Genomic DNA, 26792 nt, shown 5'->3' with positions numbered 1-26792 from the left:
TCCTTCCGGCGTATGGGATTCTCCACTGGGGGTGTGGCCGCGTGGTTACAACAAGTAAGGGGGCGGGGCAATAGCGAGGGCGACGTCTCTGGTTGGTCCGACTAGTGGCGTTCCTTGACGTATGCCTCTCGCGCAAAAGGGCGGGCTGCACCTCGTCCAATGGCATAGCGTCCTGCACTCAGCTGATAACACTGCTCATCGGGCTGTGCGTGCGCGGTTCGGTTTCATTTACATTACATTGTGGTCTGGTCTGGGCAGCAGGTAAAATATAAATATTTTATATATATAATAATAATTGTATTTTGAACTTGAAGTGTGGAATATTATGAATATCCGCTTTGCACATTGTAATGGATGTTATCATTCAGTTTACGTGGTGTTGTTCTGCTTCATTGTTCAAAATAAAAGTGACATCTCTCCAGTCCATGCAGTGCGACGACCAGGCACCAGTTCACCTGTTGACGACTTTTGACGTGTAAATTCATCATCATGGCCACACGAGTTCGACCGGTGAGATACAGAGCATTATTTATGTGCTTGTGTCATCACGGTATAATATGTTTATGGTGTTTATGTGAATGTGAGGATAGTTTAAGTTGTTTAACTGAGCTGTGTGGTAATACCTCTCCTGCGGCTCCTCCATGCATGCGCGCGTGTTTAATAATGACTATCCTAATGGGTAACAGCAGGTCAGGTGGACACTAGGGACATCTGGGCACCTCGATGTAAAATTGGCTAATTTGTCGAAAATGTAAAATAAAATAAAAATAGTCTAGTCTAGTCTAGTCTGAAGTAAAAGGAGGTAGGTTATACATGCTTAATACACGGCTTTGTTGAATGCGATGACAAATGGCATTCATACATACAATGGTCCCATACAAGAAATGTATTCTTTATTCATATTATAGTACACTTCGGTTAATCAGCCTGTCGGTGTTTTATCTATAAACAATGACCACTCAGCCATACATTATCCCCTACTTAAACATTCAACATTTAAGTTCTAATATTTCTAACTGAACTGCTACAAATTGCTACAAAACCTGTATATCCAGTCATTTTGGGGCATAAACAACAAGTTGAAGCATAAAATGAAGTCTGATAATGATGTACCGTGCATGTTTGCATTATGTATGCTTTACATTAATAGCATTTTTCAATGAGGTACGGATGCCCCTAGTGCCTAGTGCCACCTGACCTGTATCCATCTCTCTCTCTCTCTCTCTCTCTCTCTCTCTCTCTCTCTCTCTCTCTCTCACTCTCTCATTCATTCATTCATTCATTCATTCATTCATTCATTCATTCATTCATTCATTCATTCATTCATTCATTCATATATATATATATAGGGTAGTAAAAGGTGTGCAGTGATTGGCGGCTCAGGGTTCCTGGGCAGACACCTGGTAGAGAAGGTTCTGGAGAAGGGTTACTCTGTGTCCGTCTTTGACATCCGACAGAGCTACGATCTGCCCGGTGTCACCTTCTACCAGGGAGACCTGTGTGACAAACAGGTCAGGTGGCTCCCCTTTGTCTTCTCCTGGTGAGCCACAAGGCCACTGGCAGTGTGTGTGTGTGTGTGTGTGTGTGTGTGTGTGTGTGTGTGTGTGTGTGTGTGTGTGTGTGTGTGTGTATGTGTGTGCATGCGTGCATGCATGCGTGCGTCTGTCACAATTATTATATAATCGTCTAATCGCAATTATTAGAGATTTAGAATTATTCATACGTTAAAATGCTAAAATAGCAGATCTGCAAGCTCGTAGATCAGCTATTTCCGCTATGTTTTAACCTTTTTTAAGTATAAAAATAATGAATGTCAGTCTATTTTTTGTATATTTCAGTTATTTGTCATATCTACCCTGTGCATTTTTTGATTACCAAGCTAACAGAAATGTATTCTTTATTCATAATTATGTTCCAATGTTCAATGCCAAAAACACAATTAAATTGTTAATTGCAATTACTTGTGTGATAATTAATCGTCAACTTAATTGTAATCGTGACAGCCGTGTGTGTGTGTGTGTGTGTGTGTGTGTGTGTGTGTGTGTGTGTGCGCGTGCGTGCGTGTGTGTCGCAGGCTCTGCTGCCAGCTCTAAAGGAGGTGTCTCTGGTGTTCCACTGTGCTTCCCCGGCTCCTGCCAGTGATGACCGGGCTCTGTTTCACAGGGTGAACGTCCAGGGAACCCGCGCTGTGATCGAGGCCTGCAGAGAGGCTGGAGTACAGGTGGGACCATGTCGCTGTCGGGTGTATGTCCAATACTAGGCCTGCAGAGAGGCTGGAGTACAATTTACAATTTACAATTTAGGCATTTAGCAGACGCTCTTAATCCAGAGCGACTTACAATAATCAAGAACAAAAGCATGGGAAATACATCACAAAAGCATTTATCATAAAACATGCGTAAGCTAAGAAAGTAACAGTGGAATATCTATATTATGAGACTATACATATAAACTATATATATATACTACTATGCTATATATATGTACTATGGCGTGCTATGACTATATACAATGCAATTATAGTGCCGTCTACATAACATGCTATAAGTCTGTATCAGATGCTATCTAAGTCTACAGAAATGCTATCTAAGGGGGTAGGGTAAGTGCTATGGGCCATGATGCAGTCTAAAAAGGTGGGTTTTCAGACTACGGCGGAAGATTGGGAGTGATGCTGCAGTTCTGACTGCAATGGGAAGTGCATTCCACAGTTTTGGAGCCAGAAGGGAGTACAGGTGGGACCACGTTGCTGTCGGGTGTATGTCCAATACTAGGCCTGCACATAATGGAAATTGTGAGCAGAATAGCTACTGGTGGATTTTAGCCTAGGTAGTGCTAATAATAATAGTGTGCTTTTAGCACACTCTGGTGGATGCAGGTATTAAAGCCACCACTTCGGCCTGGTGGAGACAAATATACTTTGAGTACCAACGTAAAAGTACTAAAACTTTCTGAAAATAACAGATCTACAAGTTCATAACGCATCACGTCGATGTAATTGTTGTAGAGTAGAAGTTGCAAAAATGGCCCAAATGGTACTGTGTATTGTAAGCACTTGTATAGTACTTTGCTATTGCACACTAGTTACTATCCACTCCTGCCCCGCCAACGGACGGCGGCACCTGGCTTCATTTCATTTCACGAGTCTGAAAAGGAGATACAGTGTTGGATTATACAGCCGTCAAATTATATTGCATGTGGGGTCCAAAGATTTAAAATGTATGGGGGTTCGTGGTCTAATTACTATCAAAGTAAGGGTCCATGAAAGTAAGTTTGACTATACTATTTAGTCACTAGTCAGTCACTGGCTCTTGCAAATGTTTTTCATTGGTTCAATATTTTTTACAACCCAGACACGGGTAACTATTTTAACTTTCACTTTTAGAAAAGAACAACAATACAATCTACAAGCTCACAACGGCGCCGAACTTGAGTAAAAAAAAAGAAGAAATTATGCATTTCTGCCAGGCAGCAACGATATGCAAATTGAAATTTGACATTTTTATAGCAGTAGAGCCATTTATAAGATTACTAGGTCTGACTCTTTGATTTCAGATTCTCATTCCCTAGCTGCTTGCCAACACCACATGCTTTTTATCACCCTTTGACAGCATTTATTTTCTAAAGCAGAACAGTCATGTTATGTGCAACAATTACAGCAGAGCAAGTTACAATTCATCATTACAAAACAGCTTAAATTCAACAGAACCAGACTTAAGCAACAGGCCAGAAGTAGCAGTAGGGGGCAGGTCAAGCAGTGCAGTTTAGCAACACACATATGAGGCCATCTGACAACCATGTCAGTAACTACTTTATTAGAATTTACAATTTAGGCATTTAGCAGACGCTCTAATCCAGAGCGATTTACAGTACTTTATTCATATTATAAGGCAACTGACAAGACTGATGCCTGCTATTTGTTTTCAACAACACTGTTAAAGCCCTCCCTAGTCCCTACCGTGGCAAAACCATGTCGCTTCATGACATTTCTTCTGATATTACTCTTCGAAGTGTCTCTGATATAACAGCATCTGTCAGATTGTAATTGTAACAATTTGTTTTTATGTTGCCAGAAACTTGTTCTGACCAGCAGTGCCAGTGTGGTCTTTGAGGGGACAGACATTAAGAATGGGAGAGAGGACCTCCCCTATGCCAGGAAGCCCATCGACTACTACACCGAGACCAAGATTGAACAGGAGAAGGTAAAACTCTCCTCCCTAGACTTGGATTTATGGTGAAATCCCACCTAATTGGTTTACCGGCGTTCAATTTTACAACTTTACTAATAGTTATGTATTCATGATAAATGATGTAGGCCTATTCTGTTGTTGGGCTCTAGTTGGTTCTGGAAGCCTGTGACAAGGACCAGGGGCTCCTCACGGTGGCCATCAGACCTCATGGCATCTTTGGCCCCCGAGACCCTCAGCTGGTGCCTATCCTAGTGGACACGGCTCGCAGGGGCAAGATGAAGTTCATTATTGGGTGAGTCAGCACATCCTAACTCCGGCAGATGGAAGTGGCTTGCTTCACTTTTGTTTCACAACCTACTTCCATCTGGGATCTCTGTGTAGCCAATCAAACGCTGAAGAAGGCCGTCCTTTTTTTACGATACTTGGCAGGTAATTGGATGGGACCGTCTGGCCATCATATAGAGTCACACGGGGACTACAAATTTCACGCCCCCAAATGAGACACTTCTGGTCCGTTTCAACTGTGTACTGCAGCTGCCAATGCAATCCCTATGAGGGGCATGATAAAATACCCTCATTTCACTGGTTCATTACTGAGGCTGTAGCGATTTTGTGTTCTATTAAAGTGTCCCATATGTTTGATTAGTCCTTTTCAATGTCACATACCTGCCATCTCAATATACATCCTACAATGTACTATAATAAACATCAGTTTGTGAAAAGTGCTAGCATTGTAAATCTCAAGTCAAAGTGGTCGCACGGTATATACGTCACGGTTGCATCCCTTGAGGTTTTCAATACCCAGATATATTTGTTGTATTTCGTTTTATATGCTTGTATTTGTTGAAAATGATCTAAACAGCATCTTGCAAGACTATTATTAATACTCATCTGGAGAATTCACTAGGTAGTTGAAAATGTCAGGATGTCACTCCTCCATTTAGCTGGGTTATTTTCCCATGCAACTATTCAGCAAAGTTAATTAAACAACAAGTTGACAGTGGTAAAACACACCGTCGGAGCTCCCCGGTAGGTAGAACATATATAGTAAGCCTGTGACATGTTCAAAATATAGACATGAATAACAAAGTCAGTCGGGTTCGGGATGTATATTGAGAATTCCAAGTCGGCGCTCGTAGCCTCGTAAAGTCAGTGACGTCCCTTAAAAGCGACAGGTTCTCTGTCTGCCGTCGCCCTTCTGCTCCGTTAACATTATGGGTAACTCATTCAAGTGGTAAATTAAATGTGAAATACATCCTCTATTGAGAAAACAACAATATATGTTGACAAAGACACATTTGGAAACATATTTATTCAAATCAATATAGTCTTCAGTTCATTTCACATTATTTTAAAAGTAGGCTAACTACAGTTGAATTTCAATGGACTTCTATGGGCTGGCCTGCAGTACACCATGCCAACGGACCAGAAGTGGGGACGCTGTCTCATTTGAGGGCGTACAATTTGTAGTCCCTGTGTGTCTCTATTGACCTGTCTACATGACGTATAGTAGCTGAGCCAGCAGGAAAGCAAATAACCTCTACAAACGATACACGTAAATGTGTTAACGAAAAGCCTGATAGCATTAAGTTTAACACTTTAAAAAACAAACTCGCTATTGTGTCGGATGTGTAGGACAGGTCATGTCTTCGCTTGCTTTCAAGAATAGAAGACGATTTTCCAATTTTAAGGCGCTGGGAAATACAATTGCAACAGGTGCTTCTTCTTGTGAACTCAATACCGTCCCATCTGGTGGAGTCAGATTAAACAAATCCTACATGTACAGTAGGAGAGAGATGGGAGTTTAATCAGACAGGAAACAAAGTGAAAGTTCCCAAAAAGGCAATGTTTTCTAGGCTTTTATTGTAATTCTTACACATTTCTTCCTTTGTTTATTTTATTTTAATGCTTATTATAATTTGACTTTGATGATGTGTGAACCACTCTGTTGTAAAAATTGCTATACAAATAAAGTTATTATTTTTTATGGGATGTGATGAGCAGTAACTGGCATACTCCGCTATGAGTCATTATTAGACCTGAGGCTGATTCTAAAACAAAATGGCTTCTAAATCCTAAACTTTTTGAAAAACCTATGTTTCTATGTCAGTGGTGCTCAACTTTTTTCATGGTAAGGACCCCCAGAATTTTCTTGGCCGCGGTCCACCATCTGAAGATATGTTGTTCCAGGGACCCCCCAGAAGCAAAGATTTGAGTAAAAACGTTCGCTCTGAAAGAATATATATTCAAAGATTTGGGCCACATTTTCACTATTTAAAAAAAATAGCAGATCTACAAGCTCATAGCGCGGCACTCGGTGCCACGCTATGAGCTTGTAGATCTGCTATTTTTCAATAGCTAAAGTATAACATAATGCTTAAAACACCAAAAGGCGTTCCCGTCCTGAATGATAGTATACAAAACATGATTGTATACAAAATATGTGGTCATTGGTGTTAACTCTTTTCTTTGTGTCTTTGTAGTGATGGGACCAACCTGGTGGATTTCACCTTTGTGGAGAACGTGGTTCACGGTCATATCTTGGCTGCTGAGCGCCTGAGGCCAGGCTCACCCATATGTGGCAAGGTGAGAGAGACTGGAATAAACCATCCATCTATTCCCTCCAACGCTCCCGATTGTAGCGGGAACTCTCCCCATTTAGCATTTCTCCCACTAATCTCCAGATTTTACATGCAGTGCATGTGAAAACATCCCCGCCTGCTGGGCATCGCCCGTCACTGCGCTCTCAAACCCGCTCTGCTCCAGTTTCTAACCCCTAATGTGTCATTACTTATTTTAGACTAAGATGTTTCATAATTCTTTTTTAAAAGCTTTTGACAGATTTTCAAAAAAATAGCTGATATTCAAGCTTACCGTGCATTGCAGTGTTGAGCTTGCCGTTTCAAGTGTTGTAAGCTTGTAGATCAACTATTTCCGTTATTTTGTAAAGGTTTTGGACAGAAAAAAATGATTTCTTTGTATATGTAAGTTATATGTCATATCTGCCCTGGCCTGTGCAATCTGACCATGAAAATGTGGGCCCCTGGGCCACCGACATGCAAAAGGCCTTTTGGGGTTATTTTATTGACATGAATGAATAAGCCTGACAAAAACTGCAAAGTTACAGTGACGCAGACCGCGTCAATGATATAAACTTTGCAGTACCTGAGCTTGAGCCTCTGCATGCCCCTGACGCGGTCACGTGGAGGCTCAAGCTCAGGGCCCTCCCTAGCTCAGGGGCCCCTGGGCAGTGGCCCAACAGGCCCTGTTGGTAATCCTCCCCTGCGAAGCCTAAAAGGCAAACAAATACAAATTGTAACGTTCCAATGTTCAATGCAAAAACCCCACAATTAAATCGTTAATCGCAATTATTTGCGTGACAATTAACTGTCAGCTGTAACCGTGACCCTCACTGACTGCCTGCTTGTCCCCGTACGTCGTGTCTCCACACAGCCGTACCACATCACCAACGACGAGCCTGTGCGGTTCTGGGACTTCATGTCCGAGATCCTGGTGGGTTTGGGCTACGCGGCGCCCCGCTACCACCTGCCCTACGCGCTGGTGTACGGCCTGGCCCTGCTCATGTGGCTGCTGGCCCTCGTCCTGCGCCCCCTGGTGGCCTTCAAGCCCACCTTCACCCCGATGAGGGTGGCGCTGGCCGGCACGCACCACTACTACAGCTGCGAGCGCGCCAAGGAGGACATGGGCTACGCGCCCGTGGTCGGCCTGAAGGAGGGCATCGCCCGCACCGTGGACAGCTACCCTCATCTGCGCCACGGAGCTTGATGACGTGGGATGGGATCGCAGGAGGTGGACTTATTTATGGCCCCTTTTCCACCACAAGAACTTTGGTTCTAGAACTGGTCCGTTCTATATTTTGTATGATGAATTATTGTATCACATCTGCATCTTCCGACCTGAATAGTGACACGACCACTTTGGTTCCCACTTCAGGGTAAGAAGAAGTATTTTTTTCATTCCAGTTCCGAACCAACTAACAACTCTGAACCAGTTAATTTGGTTCCAAATTAGGTGGGAAAACTAAAAACGGAGCCGGTTCAACCCAGGTAGAAAAGGGGCCAGGCTGTGGTGTCCTGTGCTGTTTTCATACATTTTCGAAGAGTTTCGTAAATAACAGATCAACCACATGCTGCGATGTATGTATGCTAGCTATTTTCCTGTGTAAAACAGGGTTAAAGTGGTTAAACTGATGCTATAGCAACTGAAACCACCTTAAGGCCCGACCCCCTGCGGGTCCCCAGACGCCACCTTGAGAACACCTGAGGTGAAAGATCTTAATGATGAAGGGTCTCTCTCTCTCGTGAGCAATTATGTGACATCACTGTAATGGTTTACTGGTGCGGAGGGAGAACGTAATGGGCTGTTTCAGGGCTATGGTTCAATTTGAAGCAGCAGGTTCACACACCTTCAGCGCGGTGACAGACACTGATGGCTTTTAATAGCTTTTATGCAGATCTGTGAACTCTGTGAATGCTGCCAGTCACCTCATATTGCCCTACACTCCCAGCTCTCACCAGCAGATGGCAGCAGATATTCCCGGTGGGCACATAAGGCTAAAGGTAAAACCAGCTAAACTTAACTTGTGAAGGTTACAGAACTTACTAAATTATCTGTTCACTGTGCTAACAAATCTTCAGTAGATCTCTGTAATGTGCTGTACATTTAAATAGGGCTAGTAGGCCTGCTTTCAAATTGCATTTATACATTCCAGTGGAATATGTTCCTCTTGATACTGCTTTCATTAAAAACAGATATTTCTGATGTTTGGCACCTACTGATGAATGAATATGGAAACAATATTTGATATATTATTGCTGTTTGCTCTAATATAGGCATTCCACTGCTGTTGCGACATTGCAATGCACGCATCACTGAGAAGGCATCCGTCCGTTTCTTTTTCAAGTGAAGCAGTTACAACACCGTCCGTTCTCTAAACGTTGGTTTTGGCAGTCAAACAACAATAATGGGATGGGCAGGGCAATCACAGTGCAATCAAGTCCCAGTCTCCACATTCCAGCAGACATATTGTTGTCTTTACATTTAAACAATTACAGGTCAAAATAATCGTAGCGACTGCAGTTGTCCAGGTTCAAAGAATGTGTGTGTGTGTGTGTGTGTGTGTGTGTGTGTGTGTGTGTGTGTGTGTGTGTGTGTGTGTGTGTGTGTGTGTGTGTGTTTGTGTGTGTGTGCGCACGCCTGGACTGGTTGCTGCGTGTTTGGCATTCTGTGTGATGGTGTGGTTTTCGTGGGAAGGTTAAGCGAGCAGCACCCAAATGATTCACTGCTGGAGTCACACAACAACGGGGCAAGGCCACCCGACTGGTTTGTGTTTGTGTGTGTGTGTTGTATTACTATACTTGTGTGGACCAAATGTTCCCACAAGTAATACCGGTAGTCAAAATTGAGAAATAGCCATTGTCTATTGAGAAATGGTTGTTTTATTTATTTATTTATTTTCATTTATTTATTTAGGTTACACTTGCCATTAGGAAAAGGTTGGGGTTAGTTAGTGTTGTGATTTCGGGTGACCACCCGAGTGATCCCTGTAAGATTCTCCACCTAAAAAGGGTCGGTGAGTGATGATTCAGTTGAGTCGTGTGTGCGGAGTACATGACAAGGCAGTATTTCATGACACATTCTGAAGTGTAGTAGACTGAGAGGAATATATATATATATATATATATATATATACACAGTATTGTACAGTGGGTACATGATGTGCCTAGCTGAAATAAAAACGAACAGGAATGTACAGGAACAGAACTAGTCCTGAAACATGACAGTCATAAAGTATAAAGAGCATCATGTGAACCATGGCTAGAACAGAACATGCATCTCGTATCATCGTTCACAGACGTCAGTCTCTGATATAGTAGTTGATGGTCATCGTATCATGGATATCAATTAACTAACTAACTAATTATGTTCACGCAAATGATTGTTTTACCACTGGGTCATGCAGATAAGGTCATAATTCATGACAGGATGAGGCATTTGGATCTTAGGTATAGGGGTTATGTCCTCACAAGTATCGTAATACTAACCTGTGTGTGTGTGTGTGTGTGTGTGTGTGTGTGTGTGGTGGGAGGTGAAAGCAGACTACAGACATGCCAACATGCAGAGAGTGAAACCTTTACTTGCTAGTTTCTTATTCCATCATATCTCTGCCTGCCCCCCCCCCCTCTCTCTCTAGCATGCTATTCATCAGATTGTGTGTGGTCACCGGTATTAATCTCTGCCTTTCCCTGTGTTTCTCCCTCTTGTCGCTTTCTCCTCCGCGGCGTTGAGACAAATGAGCAGGTGTCACTGTGGGCTCAGAAGCGTGTTAATAATGAATGTTCTGGATTTGTTGCGACATCCATCCACACCTTTGTTCACATTTGAAAGGGCTCTTGGCAAATGTAAGCACGGCGGCGGGTGTGAGATGATTTCTTTTCCTCTCACCCCTTTTCTTTTTTAGTCGAAAATTAGTAATGGGGTTGGTTCCACTCGGCTCACACAGTGCATAATGTGTCCAATAGCGTGGAAAGATTAATTTACTAGTGTTTGGAACCCATTTTGGAGTGCTTTCCAGAGAAGACATTAATCTCTCTCTTTCATATAAACAACTACAGTATCAAACTATCAATAGCGTTTTTGATCTTGTATTATGTGCCGCACGTGGTCACATTTGCATATCATGATGTGCTACAAAGAATTTTTAAAGGCAGGTTTTGAAAATAATTTATGACTGGCATTCAGCTAATCGACCAGCCTGTAATCATCTTGTAAATGCCACTGCCAACGACGCAACATGCCTTAATGACAGCAATTTACAGAGAATAGTTTATCCTGTGAAAAGAATGTGTAAACTGTTCACACAAAAACGGATGTAATTTGTTTTGTTGTTTTTTGCGGGGCACTGAGAGACACTACGTACGGCTATGGGGAAGTGGAAATGAATGTGACATATTGAATATATCATATCCTAGGAATTGCGTATGCGTACACGCCGTGTTTAGGTTGAAGTTAAACATACAAGTGTTGTTTGCTATGTAAGCGTAAAAATGGGTATTTTTTCAGTCATTGAAGTTCACTGTCCTGTGAGTTCCTGCCCAGTGAGCATGAGAGCTGCTGTCCCACAGGACCTGTTGCCTGCCTGAGTCAGTGCATTTATGCTTGTGGCGCACTGCTCCCATCCCCCGCTGTCTTCTGTCTTTCTGTCAGCCTGCTGTGACAGCTATGTGCAAACTCACCCTCTGTCAAGACAAAGGTCTGGCTGGTATAGTAAACAAAATTCAGGGCTTAGCAACCTAAATTCCACGCACACACAGTCACACACAAACACACACGCACATATGGCCAGAGAAACTCACTGCACCACACCACACCTTCCTGCTGGGCTTGTTAGTTGCCCACACCCGTACCTGCTCACAGCTTGAGGGAGGGAGACACCTGTCAAGACTTTCTCTCTGCTTGCTTGCTTGCTTGCTTACTCACTCACACCAGCCAGCAGTCTCTCTCTGTACACAACACACCGTGGTGCCTCTCTGTGTCCAGCTTTAAACTCACAGGGTGGATTTTTGGAGGCCAGTTGGACATACACACGCCTAGTGACTGGGGTAGGTACCAAGACTCTGCCTGCTGCATGTCCATTGAGATTCTTCTAAAAATGGTTCTGTAAGCAATTTTTAGAGCGCTTTGAGCTTAACCCGTTAGTTTAACAGTCTCAGGGAACATCAATCAGTCATCAAACTGATGGGCTACACTGCTTGGCTGAAGCCTGTTTTTAGCAAGAGATGTGGATGTTCAGGGCTGTTTGCTCACTCATTCTTTTTCTGGGTATTTCCTTGTCATGATTGTTTGTCAGGGTGTTTGCATTAACTGGCTTGTTAACAGTACGCTTGCAATTAATCACCAATCATGTGAGGGCTGTGTAGTAGTGTATATAACCCAGAATAAATAGGATTCATGAGCCTTCAGCATATTTGTTTGTCATTAGTATTCAGGCACAAGGTTCTCCTGAGATATTGAAAGCAACATGCTTTCAAAAGGCTTGAATCCACAGCCTGAGGAGTTTTTATTTTTTCTTCCCCTCTTTCCTACAACTTGTATTTGCATTTTGAATTAAAATGGCAGCACTCCCCAGTAGGGATGAGAATGAGCTGGCACACTCACACTCACACATGGTTTTGCATAAGCTCTACTCTGCTTCTAATTTCTGATAAGGGGGAGAGAAAAGTCACCAGTGTTTTCATTAGTGTTCTCCTCGGTTTCTCCTCAACTCCCCTGAGTCTGCCAGACAGCGCTCTATGTTTGGCTGTAAATAACACAAGGGTCAGCTAATAAGGATATGCAAAACGAGGGAAGCAATTATTGGCTTGGGGAGTTGGGGGTAGGAATTAGGATCCAAAAAGTCACAAAGTCGATGTGTGTGTGCGTGTGTGCGTGCGTGCGTCTTCCCATCCATCTTTCAGGTAGCAGCAGCAGTATTGGTTAGAAAGTGGAAGGACAGGCTCTTCTGCATGTTTGAAGGGTGACAGTAGAAGAATCCTATAAACAGAACACATGGGAGCATATGGCACAGTGTGGGGAAACGGCCTTGTTTAACTTCATTTCGATCTGATATCTGCTCTCATTTATAACCGTTTCCCCATTCCCCTTTCTGCCCTCACGCAGGTACAGCCCGTAAAAGGAAGCAGATAGGAGAGAGGAAACATCGAGACTCCTGCAGCCATGTCAAACGGTGAGATAACCTGCTTCCTCCCTGCAGGCAGCAGCTGTGTGTGTGTATGGTGGGCTGGGGTAGGAGTTGATGATAGCATGGATGGAACCAGGGGTCATCAATGTGTATGTACGATTGTACGTACACGGACAAATGTGTACGTGGCGCAGGCTTGGTCTTGTCTGTGGCAATTTTCTTTTTCCCACACTATTATAATGTTCTTATTTTGATCACAACACCCAATTACTGAGGTATCCATGCAGCTTTTCATCAGAATATGACATTTGGGGGCACGGTGGCACAGTTGGTAGTGCTGTCGCCTCACATCTAGAAGGTCCTGGGTTCGATTCCCTCTTGGGACGCTGTGGGTGCTGGCGGCGTGTTTCCTCCTCCGCGTCATCAGTGCCCATACCCGAAGGCGGGGTTGGCGAAAGGGCCTTTCTGTGTGGAGTTTGCATGTTCTCCCCGTGTCCCATAGGGTAGGTACCCTCACAAAAACATGCAGTAATCCTGGTCACTAAACTGCCTCCCCTTGGCCAGCCGGGGCGCCTGATCGAGGGGAAAGGAACTGGTTGGAATAACGTGTTCCTTCCACGCGCTACGTCCAACCAGGGAAACTCCCCCCTGTCAGGTGTAAAGGAACAACTTGGACACTCAGGCATGAAGGAAGCATTAGTTTAAGTCTGTTGCTCTCCCCTTGTCCCCCATATATGGGGGACTAGGTTGGTGGAGGGTGTGTAGAGCCCAGGATCACATTAGATGATTGACACAGGGGTGAAAAATGGGTTACAAAAATTGTGGGATAAAAAATATTATTAAAAAAAAAAAGAATATGACATTTTATATGATATTTACTACCTACTAGTGGTTCTCAAATGTTTTAATTGCTAGGACCCCCTTAACTCTGAGAGTGTACAAATGGAACCAAATCCATTTGGTTCCATTTGTTGGTTCCGTTCTAGATTCTTGGAAGATGGAACTTTGGTCGTTTGACAGAACCGGTGGCCATTTTTTTTGTTCCAGTTCCGAACCAACTTTTAGGGTTCTGAACCAATACATTTTCAGTGTAAACACTCTGAACTGGTTCAATATCTGGCTGGAAAAAAGAACCGAACCGGTTCAGCCTCGGTGGAAAAGGATCCTCAGAGTTACAGACCTGTTCGGGTCATTCAGGGCTATCTCTTTGTGTTTCTGGTGATATTGCGGTCCCCAGACCGGTCATTGAGAACCAGTGGCCTATAGCAGGGGTTTTCAACTGATTATGAACCAACTTGGGAGGGGGGATATGGGCGTTGTGTGGGGGGGGGAAATTAACCTTCCATATTAAAATCATGTTGCTATTGTAACTTACTGTATGTATGAGCGAGCAGACACATGCAATTAATTATGGGCAAATGTCCTTATAATGGTGACTCAACCAGGCAATCCAGTACAGTTTCCCTTGAGATTCTACCTCCCTTTTCTGTGGAAGTTCTTGACGTCCGACTTCCCAGTAACTGACAACATCGACACGTCATCATATGTCACCACGTCATTTACTGCAATGTTTCTCAATGTGGTCAATAAAATAAAATAAAATGCAAATCTTCACTTTCCTACATTACTAAATGCATGGTCAGGGACCACATGCAATACCTTCACAAGTTCACGGACCACCAGTGGTCCACAGACCACCTGTTGAAAACCAATGGCCTATAGTATAGGCTGCCGTATAGGCCCTATACGGCAGTTGTTCTCAACCAGTGGTCCGGGGACCACCTTGAGGGTGCTTGAGGGGGTTCCAGGTGGTCCCCAGCTAAATGATGGAGAGTTGGTAACCAAATGGACCCTTATTAGATCTTTAACTCTTGAGAGTGTAAATTGGAAAAAACAAATGGACCTGTAATTTTACGCGTTACATTGTCTGCATTACTTCAACATAAGTCTACACAATTAGATAATGTAGATTAATTGTTTTTTTTAATCATTGTTTGGCTGTACCAACATCAATTCAGCATGGAATTGTGGACACAATATTCAAAGTCTTGGGTCTGAGAGGCAAAATGTCATCAAATGGTGGTCCTTGGCTCAAATGCGGAATGAATAATGGACCTTGATGTGCTATGAAAAGGGTTAAACCACTGGCCTATAGGCACATATTATTGATGCAACCTACACTACAGATATAAATATGCTGATGTAAGTGTGTGTGCATGTGTCTGTGTCTCAGAGGGGGACAGAGCCGCTGTGTTTCGGACCACCAAGGTGCGGACCAAACTCATGGGAGACAACTGGTGGATGCACAAGAACCCCGAACCTGAGCCTCCTCAAGCCCAGGAAGAAGAGAAACCTTGGTATGTTAACGCCATGATGTCTAAATATCAACGTTTTCTGCACATGAGAGATGACCATTGAATACAATAAATGCCTTTCTCGTACTACAGATGGTGAATAGTTAGACCTAAGCTTGTAGATCTGCTTCTGTTTTCAAGCAATACTTCTGCACTTCTGCAGTGCTGTACAACCTACATTTACTTTTACTTTACTGGTATTTCCAGTTTTCAATACTTTTACTTCTACTTTTGTTTATTATTAGAACATGCATTAACCACTTTAGCCCTATGTACATTTCGTACATTTGAAAATAGCCGATCTACAAGCTCACAGTGCGTTGCGCTGCAACACATTGTGAGCTTGACATTCTGCAGTTTGGTAATTTTAATTCATTTCGAATCCCGGAATTTTACTTGTAACAGAGTATTTCTATATTGCAGTATTGATATTTACTTAAGTAAAACGTGTGCATACCTTTTCCCACCGCTGCTTGTCTCTCTGTGCAGGATGGCCGAGGTGAGAGCCGGCCGTTTGAACGGAGCCCCCGTTGAGAGCAGTCCGGTGGCCTCCCCCACGGTGGCCTCTCCCACGGAGCCCACGCCAGTAAAACCTGTCGCTGAGAGGTAAACACTTATCAATCAATCATGCCAGGACCAATCGTAGTTTGAAATGATGACAGTGGTGGTGGACAGTAACGACTAGCCGCAATTTGCAACACTAGATTTTTTATAATGGGATAAATCTAGAGTTGCAATACCCTCCATTGATCCCAGCCCAGCCCATTGATCCCATTGATCAATCTGCTTGTATTAAACGACATTAAACTGACCAACATTTCAGCTGTAGGGCAAGCTTGAATTGTCCTCTTTCAATCTACAAAGCGTCCACCGTAGATGTTATGAGCTATACTTTCTCGTGCTTTAAGTATTAAAAATCTAAAAGTACAAATTTGTGAGCAACCTTTACTTGTAGTTGAGTAATAGTTGACCAAGAGTATCGATACTTTGACTCAAGTACTGTGGGTTGAGTACTGTCCACCACAGTGGTATAATAAAGTACTGGGGTTGAGTACTGTCCACCATAGTGGTATAATAATCTTACAAATGAACCCCTGTGAGATGAAGAATGCTGCTGACAATAATCATTTCATGTCTTGTCTTATGAATTCAGAGCACCTCCCTCGGGCTACCTAATCAGGTAAGAATAACTTGATTTACCCAAAACACTCCTGAGGCGATCCGTCCTTTTATTAATCTCCGTCCTGAGCGACGAGCGTTACTAATTGATAGGACGGAGAACTCCGTTCTTGCTGCTCGGGTGTTAATTATACACCCCTAAATGTATTTGAAATTTGTTTTGCAACCAGTACTGTAGACTAATATGTCTAATATGACTCAAAATGCAGGTCCATTTTCAACAGTGTTTACTATCAATACTGTGACAAACACAACCTTCACAGCGTTTCAGATAACCATAAAAGTCTCTATGCTTCAACGCTGAATGACCAGACAAAGCAGTGTTGATTTTGAGTTTTGACTGTTTTTGGTCGGCCGTGATGGCTGACTTTACACTTGGTTGCATGCATGCTGAAAATAGCAGATCTACAAGCTGAGATCTGCTATTTTCAGCATGCAACCAAGCATAAAATGACGTGTGTATGTCTGTTTAAAAGTGCACAAACCAATATTTATTTACAATATAAATTAACTATAAGCTTCAACATGATATGGGGTGTGTTAATCAGTGAAATCAGTAGTGTAGGTGAGTGGATGTGTGTTAATATATATATATATATATATATATATATATATATATATATATATATGGATTTCATTGACTTAATGAATTACTTAAACTGATTGAGTCATTAACCTTTATTATTCAGAGGTGTTTTCACTAAGACGGAGAGCAAACCAGCTGCAACCTCGACCAATAATGGCTTCAGGTCAGTGTTCATTTTGACAGCAAAGTTTGATTTAGTTTTGGTCATACTTTAGTTATCTGAAATGTTTTAGTTTTATCATAAAATGTTAACTGACTGAATCTAACAAAGAAATATTTTGGTTGCCGTCTTAATGAGTGATTTGTACTTTTGTACTGCCGAACGTTGTAAGTTTGTAGATTGGCTATTTTCGGAATGTGACACTGAAGCCCAACCAAGCATAACATGACTCGTCTTAGTTCTACTGGATCTCTTCTCTCCACTATTCCTCCATAACATTTTCCTATAGTTTATTTGTTCACAAAATTGTGTGTATTATTATTTTGTCATAGTTTTCATCACCATAGACAAACATTTTCTGTCATAGCTTTAAGGCTCTTACATAGTCTGGATTTACTGTGGTGGGGTGACCACCGAACTACAACATGACGTCACGAGCCGCGGTGAAGAGCAAACCACCGCCACCGCTCCAGCCCTTCTCTCTGTTTTTACTCACCACCGCTCAACGTTATTTCAGCTCCGGTGGTCAGCTCACCACCGGAGCGGTGGTCACCTCACCACCGAAAATCCAATCCTAATAGGCCTTTAGTCGACAAATCAACACTGCAACGGGTGATTAAGTAGATGGACATCAGCGATCGTAGAAAGACCTTTTGACCACTCTCAGCCTGGTGTCACTATTTTGAGTACTATGTCATCATAGGCCAAACATTAAAACAAAAAAGGATCAAAATCATAGCAATTTTGAAGTAAGTGAGTTCCAAACTCATGAAAGTCATGATCTGTCTCTATATTGACACTTTTGGTCCCGTGTCTTTGCAGTGGGAGTTCGGGCAGCTTCACCAAGAGGCCATCTGACACTTACAAGAAAATGTGAGTGATCTCTGGAGACTTCCTGAAGGAACTGCAGAGAATGAGAATAGACCAGTTTGTCACTGTCCAGCAGAAACCTCTTATTGCAAATATCCCGGCAGAAACCAATCTTGATCTCAAATTTTAAAATAATTGTTATGTTTTTCTTCTGAATGTTGACGCCCTACTACGTCACACTATAACCGCTCACGTCAAATCATGCTCTGTGAGCTTGTAGATCAGCTATTCTTGTCATTTTTGAGGGGCGCTAGCCCCTCCTATATACAGGTTTAATGTTTGACTTTAGTTAAATGTTTGTTTAATAAACACCATTGACAATGAAGGGAAAACTTACATAATTTTGTTCATATTGTCTCTTTATTGTTAATGACATTTAATGTTTGTGTTGGCACCGTTTGTTTTACATCACATCACCTAATCAACATGAGTTAGACTTTAATATATTAGCGCCCCTCACTTCACACGGGTGTGATTATTATTTTTTAAAGTCTGAACCAATGAAAAGTATTGACAAGAGCTTTTGACTAAATAATGACTACTACAGTGACGATATGCTTGTGTTCCTTCCCCTCCAGAGCGCCACACACCGTACGGACCGCTCCAGAGACCACCGCGTTGGAAACAGAAGGTCAGCTGAGCCCTGAGGAGCAGGAGAGACGGTGAGGGAGAGACGTTCATTCTCTCTGCTTTCTGTTTTTGTTTCCTCTGTTGATACCGATCAGATTTGAAACGTCAAGCCGCGGATGATGAGCAGTGGTGAAAAATGTACTACTTCCTCCTATATTCAGCTACAGTGTAGATTTTTGTCTTACACAAACATTAAATTCCCATTGACGATGGATGGAGAATTTACGTCATACCGTATGTAAGTAAGTAAGTACATTTTATTACATTTTATTATTATTTACATTATTTATTAAAGTGTGCTGCTGTGCCTTGCAGGAGAGAGGCGGCCAGTAACGTGCTGAATACATCATCGGTCAGAAAGCGCTCCTACGTTCTCTCTGCCGCCAAGAAATATGAGTATGTCTCAATGTTTATCATCTGCTGTGTGTGTTGTGCCGCTGACACCAACTTCTATTGCTGCGTTCACACTGGCAGATGCAAAAGATCCAAAGGTACAAAGCTACACAGCGTATCTGTAGCTTACAACCAAGCTTTGTTTGTACCAAATGTTGTCCTAACACAAACATTAAATGCCATTGACAATGAATGGACATTTTTGAGTGTTTGTGTAAACACAAACATTGTGTAACACAAACATTGATGACGAAGGTGAGGACGCAAATTGCGATTAGCCGGAATGAGAGGATGAACGATGATAACAGCGCCCCTCACTTCACAAAGTTCACACGGGTGTGATCTTTTTTTTGTAGCTTTTGCAGCAGCTACAAATGCTGAATGCATTTTTTGTATCTTCATGTCGCAGGCTTCCATTGAATATGAATAGTGGACTATCTTTGTATCTGCTCGTGTGAACGCAGCGTATGATGAAAATATCACGTTGATGACTTCATGTCACACAAATACTAATATAATAATAATTAATCTACTAATAATTTCTTTTTTAAATAAATTGTATTTTAATTTTTACATTTTTCCAAATACCCTTGCAGGAACACGGAAAAACCACCAGACACTTCAGAGGTCACCGGTAGTCCAGCTTTTGTGGCCAAAAGGTAAATAGTATCTCTCCCAACACCCCTAAACTCTGTTAGTTTATCTTCTCTTCTCTTTCTTTACTTTGTTTATTTGAGAGGGGACAATAAACATATCGACGAACAATGCATTCAAATTCAGCACAATACTACAATCAGTGCGGCCATGACAGCAGAGCAAATATACAAGGAGATAGCAAAGAAGGGCTACACACAACAATGAAACAAGATACCACAGATGCAAGCTAAAGACGGAATACAAAACAAATGATAGTATATCTTGTGTGTGTGTGTGTGTAAACAGGGTTGAGATAACGGATGATGATGATGAACCTTCCGTCACCCCCCTGTCCCCCGGTTCTCCTGCGTCGCCTGTCCCCTCCCTGGCTACCCTACTGTCCTCCATTTCTCCTGTCCCTAGCTCCCCTGCTGCTGTGCCCGAGCCCACAGCACAGACCACGTAAGACTCACTCCCTGCTCCGCAAATTCCTCCGCGGTGGTTTAGGGGTGGAAAAAAGTACTCGCAGCACAGTCACATTTGTTACTTAAAGGGACACTTCACCCTTTTTGCAAAAACGTACATGTTAAACTGTAAAACATGTTAAAGGACCAATTCACCACTTTTCAACCTATCTTCATATAATAGGTCCTCACCAATGTTCATGATAAAATAGTCTGTGTCTCATAGGAGGGCTGTGGGCAGTTCTTTTTTTTTCCACATCATTTTTATTGAAGGAAGAACAGACAAGAAAAACACAACTGACAAGACTATGCGGAAAGCTGTGGGCAGTTCTAACCCATAGTCTCAACGGCATAAGACCCATACTCTGAACGCCACGACGTGAAGCCGTGAGCTGAGGCAGAGGCTGTGGCACACAAACTGATTATACCGTAGTATAGTCTTTCCTGTTTATTACATTAATGTCCCTTTGTCTGCCTTTTGTTGATTTACAGTGTAGAAGCCAACATGGAGACGATGGAGGATGAGCCAGTGGCTCCGGCAGTGGCAGATGTTGTCCCAGAGCCTGTGAAAGAAGAAGTTGTTCCGCCTGTACCTTCCCTCGCAGAAGATCCAACAGTGGCCACCACCACCGCGGACATAGAAGAAGACCCCTTTGCTCACATGAAGCCTGGCTGCATCAAGGTGTGTGGTGTAAAGTAGCAAGTACAATTTTGAGGTATTTGTACTTTGCTTGAGTATTTTCAATTCCCAATACTAATTTACTTCTACTCCACTACTGTACATCTCAGAGGCAAATATTGTACTTTTGCTCCACTACATGTATTTGAAAACTTTAGTTACTTTACAGATTTGGGTTATTATTACAAAACATACATTACCCACTTCAGCCCTATATACATTTTGGCCATTTGAAAATAGCCAATCTACAAGTTCACAATGCGTCGCATCGCGACGCATTGTGAGCTTGTTAATCGGCTATTTAAAAAATATATATATACATTTGAAAACTTGAAATGGGGAACAATCCTAATAATGAGTAGTTTTACTTTTGGTACCTTAAGTACATTTTGATGCCAACATTTTTGTATTTTACTCAAGTACATGTTGAATTCCGAACATTCACTCGTAACAGAGCATTTCTGCATAGCAGTATTGATTATTTTACATAAGTAAAACATTTGTAAAGAGTACTTTTTTCCACCACTGCATCAAGGTGTTCATCCCCCTGCCTGAACTTCCACCCGAGTGTGTGCTGGTGGAGAAGGAGGAGGAGGCCCGTAAAGACCCGCGGCCCGTCGACTCGGACGATTCCGGGAGAGAAGACACCCCTCCGCTGTCCCCCGTCCAAGGATCCAACGTCCTGGAATGTTCCGTTCCAGAGGAGGACGCTGTGAAGACAGACCCCAGGCCAGATGTGTCTCCTAAGCACAGGTCAGACCTCGTAACACTCTCAACTCCAACCTTGGTATGATTGAAACACTTCGAAAAAGATGGCACCAAAAGAAAAGTCCTTGCGGTTTCCACTTGGGTCCTATGTATTTTCATCAACAATTATTACGAAACCACTTTAGCCCCATATACATTTAGGCCATTTGAAAACAAAATCTACAAGCCTATGATTGTGATCTTGTAGAGCTGCTATTTTCAAAAGATTCTTCTACATTAGAAAACTTGAAATGAGACATGCTGCACAATGACTACTTTTACCTTTGGCACTTTTAAGTCATTTATTGCCAATACTTTTGTACTTTTACTCCAGTACATTTTTTTAATCCGGACTTTCACTTGTAACAGAGTACTTCTACATTGCAGTATTGATACTTTTTTAAGTAAAGAGCTAGCAGTTTTTCCACTACTGCCAATCAGTGCACCTGTTGTGTGGTGATATCATTTTCCGTGAGCTCGCTTGTCTCCAATCAATGCTCAAGCGCGAGCCAAGCACCAGGCTCATGTTTGCCCAAAGATTTTTCTTTTTTCTACCATGTTTGATTTTCACAGTCATTAAAAATGAGAAGTAAACACGACTTCGTTTTTCCTAGACGGTTTGTTTGTTCTCATTCTTTGAACACGCGTGTGATGCAATGTCATCGTGTTTGTTCTTCTCATCTGTCTCTGCAGCGCTGCCGAATCGCTTGACGCCTTGTCGGAGACTCTCATTTCGTTTGACACGGGCTCAACAAGGTATTTGGCAGAAGAGAATAACTATTAGTTGCAGTCTAGTGCACACACACGCAGTGCAACTGTTTTATAGTTAATTGCCTTTGTGTGTTTTATGGCATTTGCTATTTATTTATTTCTGAATGAATGAATCCATCTCTTTAATAGTCTGTTGGACACTCAGGATGAGAATGATCCATGTGACTCTGTTATACCGGGCCCAGAGGGGTATAGACGTAGTTTCTGTTCAAACACACAGAAAACTATACTGCCCTACAAAGCCAAAGTGCAGTAACTATGTTTTTGGACACACCCACTTATCTGTGTATCCCAAAGGTCAAATTAGCCTTTGTCTCTGGTCTCTATACTGCCTCCCCCTGGCCGTCTGGGGAAAGGAACTGGTTGGAATAATGTGTTTCTTCCACACACTACGTCCAACCGGGGAAACTCCCCACTGTCTGGTGAAAAGAAGCGGCTTGGACCCATCATGCATAGAAGGAAGGTCCATGGCTCTCCTCAGGTTGTCAGAGGGACTGTAGGATTACGTTAGATAATTGGCACTGGGTGAAAGAATAAATGTGTGTGTGTGTGTGTGTGTGTGTGTGTGTGTGTGTGTGTGTGTAAAAGGCATTGCATTCATTATTTGAACAGAAGAACATTCTTCAGAAATGCTCCCAATCCACAGATAACAGACTTCTATGAAAACTGAATTTACCCACTGGGATATACAATATTTGAAATGAAGTTAAATAAATTCTCGTGTTTCCTTCAGCTTTAAGGATGCTGAGACCGTTCTGGAAGACGACAATACCACGCAGGTGGACACGCCCTCAGATCACAGGTACAAAACCATTTGGTCATTGACTGATCCTTATTTTACATAATAATCGATTCATCTGTTAGGTATTTTGTTTACTTGATTGTGTGTGTCTGTGTGTGTTTTCTTCCTTCTATCTGTACAGTATTGATCCTGAACCAGTGCCAGAAGTCAGTAACTGTATTGTGATGACTGACGACCTCCTGTCACTCACTGATGGGTTGGTTAAACATTAATTTATAATCATCACATAAATAAAAACCAAAAACTTAGGGTGACCAGATCCAAACTGTTCGTTTGAGGTGGGGAGGTTAGAAACGTATTACTTAAGTTGCTATTAATTTCCTTGATTTCATATTCGACCATATAGGCTTAATATTGCCTATAATTTTGTCATTAACCCCTCTGGCCTTTAAAAAAAAAAAAATATGATTTGTTTCGCGGCTTTTTATGCCTTTATTGAAAGGGAACAGTAGACTGACAGGAAAGGGGGCGAGAGATGGGGAGTGACACGCGGCAAAGGCCGCCGGGCTCGGGAGTCGAACCCGCGGCACGCCGTCCGGCTGACTTGGCAGCCCAGGTGTCCAGACGGTTGAGCTAACCGTCTTTGTTTTAACATATTTATGTTTTTACCCTTCAGGACGGGAACCCCTTTTGGAGTTCTTGTTGCTATGTACAGTATATAGCAGCATAATTTATTTTTGTAATTTTTGAATAAATATTTATATAATAGTTTTTCAGAAAACTTAGGTCTTTGATTTTTTGATTTAATGCTAATTTTGGTCATCGTGGGTGTTATGGCCGACTTCTTCTCGACTCAGGGTTTATTTGAACAGGCTTAAAAAAAGCACTTCTTGCAGGAAAAGGGACAATGAAACAGAAGGCCAACTATTGGGGGACTAACTATTATGGCATTTGATCCAGTTGATCATCTCCCTGTAAATGTTATCCACAGACAGGCCACAAGGGGACACTGTTGTTCTTCTAAAGATAAAGCAATCTCATCACATCAGCTGTCCACTTCACTTTGTGAAATCGTCTCTGAATCCTCCTCTCCTCTCCTCTCCTCTCCTCTCCTCTCCTCTCCTCTCCTCTCCTCTCCTCTCCTCTCCTCTCCTCTCCTCTCCTCTCCTCTCCTCTCCTTGATAGTCCAGAGGAGTCGTCAGCGGAGCCGGTTCCCTCCAGCCCGAGACGCTGGGGTCACGATCTGCTCGGCCCAACTGACACCACAGTAACAACTGACAGGTACTCCCTCTTCACTACTGACACCACAGTAACAACTGACAGGTATCCCCTCCTCACTGACACCACAGTAACAACTGACAGGTACCCCCTCCTCACTGACACCACAGTAACAACTGACAGGTACTACTCCCTCCAAGGTATTGAATTATGTGTGCAGTGGTGGAAAGTTACCAAATACATTTACTCAAGTACTGTATTTGATTATCATCACAAAACATTAACCACTTCAACCCTGTATACTGTACATTTCGGCCATTTGATAATGGAAGATATACTGCACAATCTCACAATGCATCTCATCGCTTGTAGATCTGCATATTGAGTACTTTCAGTACATTTTGTGTGTGCGTCATAGTGCATGTGCGTGTGTGTGTGTGTGTGTGTGTGTGTGTAGTGACTCTGATCAAGTGAAGACGAGTAGCAGCCTGGATCTGCTAGCTGATGATGTCATCCCCATCAACACCGAGAGACACAGGTCAGACAGATACACGCACACACACACACACACACACACACACACACAGGACAGACAGACAGGGGAGTGACAGCCTTATATTCCCATCGTGTTCACTTAAAAAAAATAAAGTCAAACAATGCGACAGGTCCAACAAGATCGACAAGCCCACAGCGCTCTGTGAGCTATTGGGCTATTTTACCCTGCCTGTACAGATGCCTGAGGAACTCCGCTAAGTGGTTTTAAGTCTAAACTCTGTCAGGACAGCTCAGCTTTCCTCTGAGTCTTAATCCAACAGCCTCAGTCTTGTCATCAGTCACAATCACAACAACAGCATTTATGATGGGACTGAGCCAAGCGACATAGCTTAACTTTTTCTTTTCATAATTGATTAATCTGTTGATTATTTTTTCAATTTTGACTAATTTGTTTTAATTTAGACCACAAAATGACGGCGAAATAAGGCAATAAAGGAGCAAAATGATGATGAATGCTCCTCACACCCGCAAGTTATCAGACCCATTTCCAAACTGCCTAATGATTACCCCGACAAGCGAGAAACAATAACTTCTCATTTTTATAACGTGGAACAATTAACAAGCATTCACAGTGTGTTGTGACAGTTGCAGGTAGCGCAATAACATATTTATTGTGATGATATGTACAGCGCTAAACCAAATTCAAAATGGCTAAAATGGAGTTTGATTAAAGTTTTTCTCCATTGATTGATAGATTTTTAGATTATTGGTAGATTAGTTGGACGTGACTAGAATGCAGTGGTAAAGTAATCTGCATTTCAAGTGCTGGTACTACATCTCAGATCCAAATATTGTACTTTTACTCCTATTTATTTATTTGAAAACTTTAGTTACTATTTACTTTGTAGATTTTGATTATATAAAAAAGATACTGTACATTTCAGCCATTTGAAAATAGTCCATCTACATTCTACAAGCTCACCTCACAATGCATCGGAGCTTCTTATACATTTGAAAACTTGAAATGGGATGTTCTGCAAAATGAGTACTTTCTGCCGTTGATACTTTAAGTACACTTTGATGCCAGCTCCTTTTCTCAAGTAGATTCTGAATTCTGAACTACATTGCCGTTCTACATTGCAGTATTGATACTTTTACTTAAAGATGAAGTGCCATGATTTTTCCCCCCACCCTAATACATGATCATCAGGTAATATTATTATATAAGGAGGAAGGTTTTTGTTTTTATGTAGACATGTCCACCAGTTCATTATGGGTGCGTTCGGAAATGCGCACCGGGAGCGGGACTCGCAGGACTCTCCTATTGGTTTGCATTGCACAGTGCGCTCAGTGCGCTCTTTCCGAACGCACCCTAAGTATGCCTGGTTTTCCTGGTGGGTGGTGAATCTGGTGATCCACCTGAACTGAAGCCGCAGGCCCACCCACAGCTGTTGCTGTATGATAAAGGGGAGGGGAATTTGTGATGTCACTATATGTGTTCAATCATCCCCTTCAGCTTAAGCACGGAACAATCGTGCAACGATGACACATCAGACAACACAACAGAGGACACAGAGGACACAACACCGCTCCAGGACGACGCCACACCGTGTATGGACTACACAACACTGCACACGGACGACACAGCGCCACACACGGACGACACAGCGCCACACACGGACGACACGGCCAAAGACACACAGAGGTACAGGGAGGTGACATGGTAGCTGGGTTCATGGTATCGGCCCTGGGTGGCTGGCGTATCGCCGCCTGGGCACCTAGGCTGGTAATCCAGCCTGACGGCGTGTCGCAGGTTCGAGTCCCGATCCACGCCGACCTTTTGCAGGGTGTGTCACTTCCCATCTCTCCCCCACATTTCTTGTCAGTCTACTGTTGTTCTATCAATAAAGGCAGAAAAAAGCTACAGAATATCTTAAATAAATACAATTATAATTACATACTGTATTTGGGATGTTCAGA

At 42.6% G+C, this 26792-nt stretch overlaps 2 protein-coding genes across 3 annotated transcripts in view; both read left to right on the top strand.

Moving 5' to 3' along the window:
* The first annotated feature begins 228 nt into the window (after nucleotides 1-228).
* On the top strand, nucleotides 229-8962 carry nsdhl (NAD(P) dependent 3-beta-hydroxysteroid dehydrogenase NSDHL). 2 transcript variants are annotated; one of them, XM_083786643.1, is made up of 8 exons: nucleotides 229-261; nucleotides 423-510; nucleotides 1350-1511; nucleotides 2075-2221; nucleotides 4071-4199; nucleotides 4337-4479; nucleotides 6671-6773; nucleotides 7641-8962. In XM_083786643.1, exons 2-8 carry the CDS (start codon nucleotides 490-492, stop codon nucleotides 7971-7973), a joined length of 1038 nt encoding a protein of 345 aa, XP_083642769.1. In that variant the 5' UTR covers nucleotides 229-261; nucleotides 423-489; the 3' UTR covers nucleotides 7974-8962. The 2 variants fall into 2 exon arrangements, with proteins under 2 accessions (XP_083642769.1, XP_083642768.1); XM_083786642.1 differs by lacking the exon at nucleotides 229-261 and having other exon boundaries at nucleotides 416-510.
* A 2645-nt stretch (nucleotides 8963-11607) lies between these two features.
* Nucleotides 11608-26792, top strand: part of znf185 (zinc finger protein 185 with LIM domain) — a 28883-nt gene continuing 13698 nt past the window's right edge. The window contains exons 1-19 of the mRNA XM_083786204.1: nucleotides 11608-11809; nucleotides 12867-12933; nucleotides 15122-15245; nucleotides 15732-15848; nucleotides 16396-16422; nucleotides 17111-17170; nucleotides 17990-18040; nucleotides 18616-18699; nucleotides 18983-19063; nucleotides 19657-19719; nucleotides 20003-20158; nucleotides 20653-20842; nucleotides 21375-21592; nucleotides 22280-22342; nucleotides 23091-23159; nucleotides 23281-23355; nucleotides 24285-24380; nucleotides 24775-24855; nucleotides 26329-26517. Coding sequence (XP_083642330.1) covers nucleotides 12924-12933; nucleotides 15122-15245; nucleotides 15732-15848; nucleotides 16396-16422; nucleotides 17111-17170; nucleotides 17990-18040; nucleotides 18616-18699; nucleotides 18983-19063; nucleotides 19657-19719; nucleotides 20003-20158; nucleotides 20653-20842; nucleotides 21375-21592; nucleotides 22280-22342; nucleotides 23091-23159; nucleotides 23281-23355; nucleotides 24285-24380; nucleotides 24775-24855; nucleotides 26329-26517 — 1754 coding nt within the window. The 5' untranslated portion in view covers nucleotides 11608-11809; nucleotides 12867-12923. The remainder of the gene's footprint in view (nucleotides 11810-12866; nucleotides 12934-15121; nucleotides 15246-15731; nucleotides 15849-16395; nucleotides 16423-17110; nucleotides 17171-17989; nucleotides 18041-18615; nucleotides 18700-18982; nucleotides 19064-19656; nucleotides 19720-20002; nucleotides 20159-20652; nucleotides 20843-21374; nucleotides 21593-22279; nucleotides 22343-23090; nucleotides 23160-23280; nucleotides 23356-24284; nucleotides 24381-24774; nucleotides 24856-26328; nucleotides 26518-26792) is intronic.

This window comes from Protomyctophum parallelum (assembly GCF_964188405.1).
Source record: "Protomyctophum parallelum genome assembly, chromosome: 16".
NCBI lineage: Eukaryota > Metazoa > Chordata > Actinopteri > Myctophiformes > Myctophidae > Protomyctophum > Protomyctophum parallelum.
The sequence above is the reverse complement of the archived record's forward strand: the minus strand, read 5'-3'. Positions and strand labels throughout refer to the sequence as shown.

Coding starts and splice junctions, on each gene's coding strand:
- nsdhl (XM_083786643.1), top strand. CDS start 490: ATGGCCACACGAGTTCGACCG. Junction 511..1,349: donor TGGCCACACGAGTTCGACCG/GTGAGATACAGA, acceptor ATATATATATAG/GGTAGTAAAAGGTGTGCAGT. Junction 2,222..4,070: donor GCAGAGAGGCTGGAGTACAG/GTGGGACCATGT, acceptor TTATGTTGCCAG/AAACTTGTTCTGACCAGCAG.